General features: G+C 57.6%; 1 protein-coding gene across 1 annotated transcript; it reads right to left on the minus strand.

The window, feature by feature from the left end:
• Positions 1-1,175: 1,175 nt before the first annotated feature.
• Positions 1,176-2,030, minus strand: LOC119543158 (calmodulin-like). Its single transcript, XM_037847843.1, has one exon. It carries the CDS (start codon positions 1,884-1,886, stop codon positions 1,434-1,436), a length of 453 nt encoding a protein of 150 aa, XP_037703771.1. The 5' UTR covers positions 1,887-2,030; the 3' UTR covers positions 1,176-1,433.
• Positions 2,031-2,332: the final 302 nt, after the last annotated feature.

Raw genomic sequence — 2,332 nt, forward strand, 5'->3', positions numbered from 1 at the left:
GACATTGCCACTGAGTGTGCCTGTTCCGTGACCTCCTCAGGCTCTAGTTTCCCCATTTGGAAATCAAGGAGCTTGGATTTGACAATGTCTGAGAACCAGTACAAAGTGGCCCTTGGAAACAGAGTTGTGGCAAGCAGCCCAGAATCGGTCTAATTTTTACAAACCACACAGCAAATAGCATAAACCCAAGTTCAAATGATGGCTCCTCTTGCTATCAGGGTGTCCGGACAGGGAGGCCACCACCATCAGACACTCAGTCTTCCGCCTCCTTCTTCGCTCCTCTTCCAAACTCCTCTCTGGGTGCACCCCTCAGACACAAACAGCTAGGAGCAACCTCGGAGCCTCACGGGGCTGTGAGATGGTCACAGCCAGAGAGGGGCTGCATGGCAGCAGGGTGCTGGGAGCTGGGGTCAGCTTCCCTCAGCCTTGGAGACGCCTTCCACCCTAAGCACCCCACCCCTTGGGTCTGACTGGCAAGCAGGCCACCACCTCAAGTCCTCAAGCATCCCCTCATCCCCACCCCTGCTGCCCGTCAAGCACCTCTGGTCCTTAGCCATTTCTGGACTGCTTTATTTTCATTCAAATGAAATAGGTCTGATCCTTCATTGCCCCTCCCACCTTTTTTTTTTTTTTTTTAATTTTTATAACCTATTAGATTCCATACCTCAAATACACAACACACACCTTTTTTTTTTTTTTTTTTTTTTTTCAGTTGAGGTTAGAGAACAGTTGGTTATGTGCAAAGGGTGATAAAACTCATCTTGTTTGGGGCTAAGGCAGGGTTTCTGGTCCTGGGCCCCAGGCTCTCCATCATGCTCTCCTTAGATAGCCCCTGCCCTGCTCCAGATCCAGACACACAGACCCTGGAGCTAGGGAAACCTGTTTCCTGTACCTCCCCCCAACCCCCATTACCACCACCTCACCTTCCTTCTTAAGTCGGCATCAGAGGGGAGGCCGGAGGTGGACGCCTGGCTTTCTCAAGGGGGTTCTCCCACCAGGGCGAAGGGAAAGAGTAGAGCTCAACAAGAATCCTAAATCGGGACCTAGGACTTCCCACCTGCCAATCAAACATTCAAGCACCAACTTGCACCAGCTTGGAATTCACGTTCCTTTTATTTAGACCATCACACGTGTTTGCGATGCCATACAACAGCCCGGTGAGGTAGGGGGCATCCTCATTTCACCATGGGGGGCAGGAGGGGTTGGGGAGAGGAGCAGGGGGAGAGCCAGGTCTTGGGAGGTCCCAGAGGGGCTCAGAGACCGGAATCCAGGCCCCAGATAGCAAAGTCTTTTTCCCATCCGCCAACCCAGACTTCTCCCTTTATGTACCCACCACAAAGCAGGGGCCCTGGAGGACGCAGGGGCCGGAGTCGGGCGGAAAGAGCCGAGGAGCGGCGCAGGCGCGGTGGGCGGGGCGCTGCCCCCCTCCCGCCTCACTTGCTAGTGAGCATGCGCACGAACTCCTCGTAGTCCACGTGTCCGTCCTGGTCCGTGTCGACCTCGCGGACCATCTCGTCCACCTCCTCCTCTGAGATTTCCATGCCCATGTTGGTCACCGCCTGCTTGAGCTCGGCCACGCTGATGCGGCCGTCGTTGTTGAGGTCGAAGACCCGGAAGGCCTCCCGCAAGGCCTCTGGCTCACTGCCCACGGCCTCCAGCCTCTTGGCCATCGCCTCCAGGAACTCCTGGAAGTTGATGACGCCGTCGCCGTCCTTGTCCACCGCCTGGATTAAGCTCTTCAGCTCGGCCTCCGAGAGGTGGTAGCCCAGGGTCTTAAACACGGCGCCCAGCTCCTTGGTGTCGATGGTGTCGTCCCCGTTCCGGTCGACCGCGGAGAAGGCCTTCTTGAACTCGGCCACCTGCTCTTCGGTCAGCTTCTCAGCCATGTCTGCTGCTTCCCAGCCTGCTGCCAGCCACCCAGCCCACTCGCTGCTGCTCGCGGGGCCTGACGTCCGCAGCTTCCGGCGGCAGCTGAGATCCGAGGCAGCGTCTCTGGAGGGTGAACCTCCAGCCAGAGCTCTGGAATGGGATGGGAACCCTGGCCTTTTCTGCAGTTGGAGCAAAGGGAGGAGAAAGGCTCTCCGCCCTGGCCCTCCCCCTTTCCCCCCCGGGCGAAATCCTCCTCCCAGGGAGGGACAGGTCTGCAACAGACAGGAAATGCAGGAATTGGGGTGGCTGGTTGCCCAGGAGAGGCTGGAGGGAGCCAGGCATGGGGATCCCACGCCTGCCAGCCTCTGCTGGCCCTGTATACGGGCCAGGCCACTCTGTAACATTTTGCCCAGAGGACAGTTCCACCTGCAGCTGATCCTCACGGGAACCCTGATCAAGCTGT

This window comes from Choloepus didactylus, chromosome 8 (genome assembly GCF_015220235.1).
Source record: "Choloepus didactylus isolate mChoDid1 chromosome 8, mChoDid1.pri, whole genome shotgun sequence".
Classification (NCBI taxonomy): Eukaryota; Metazoa; Chordata; class Mammalia; order Pilosa; family Megalonychidae; genus Choloepus; species Choloepus didactylus.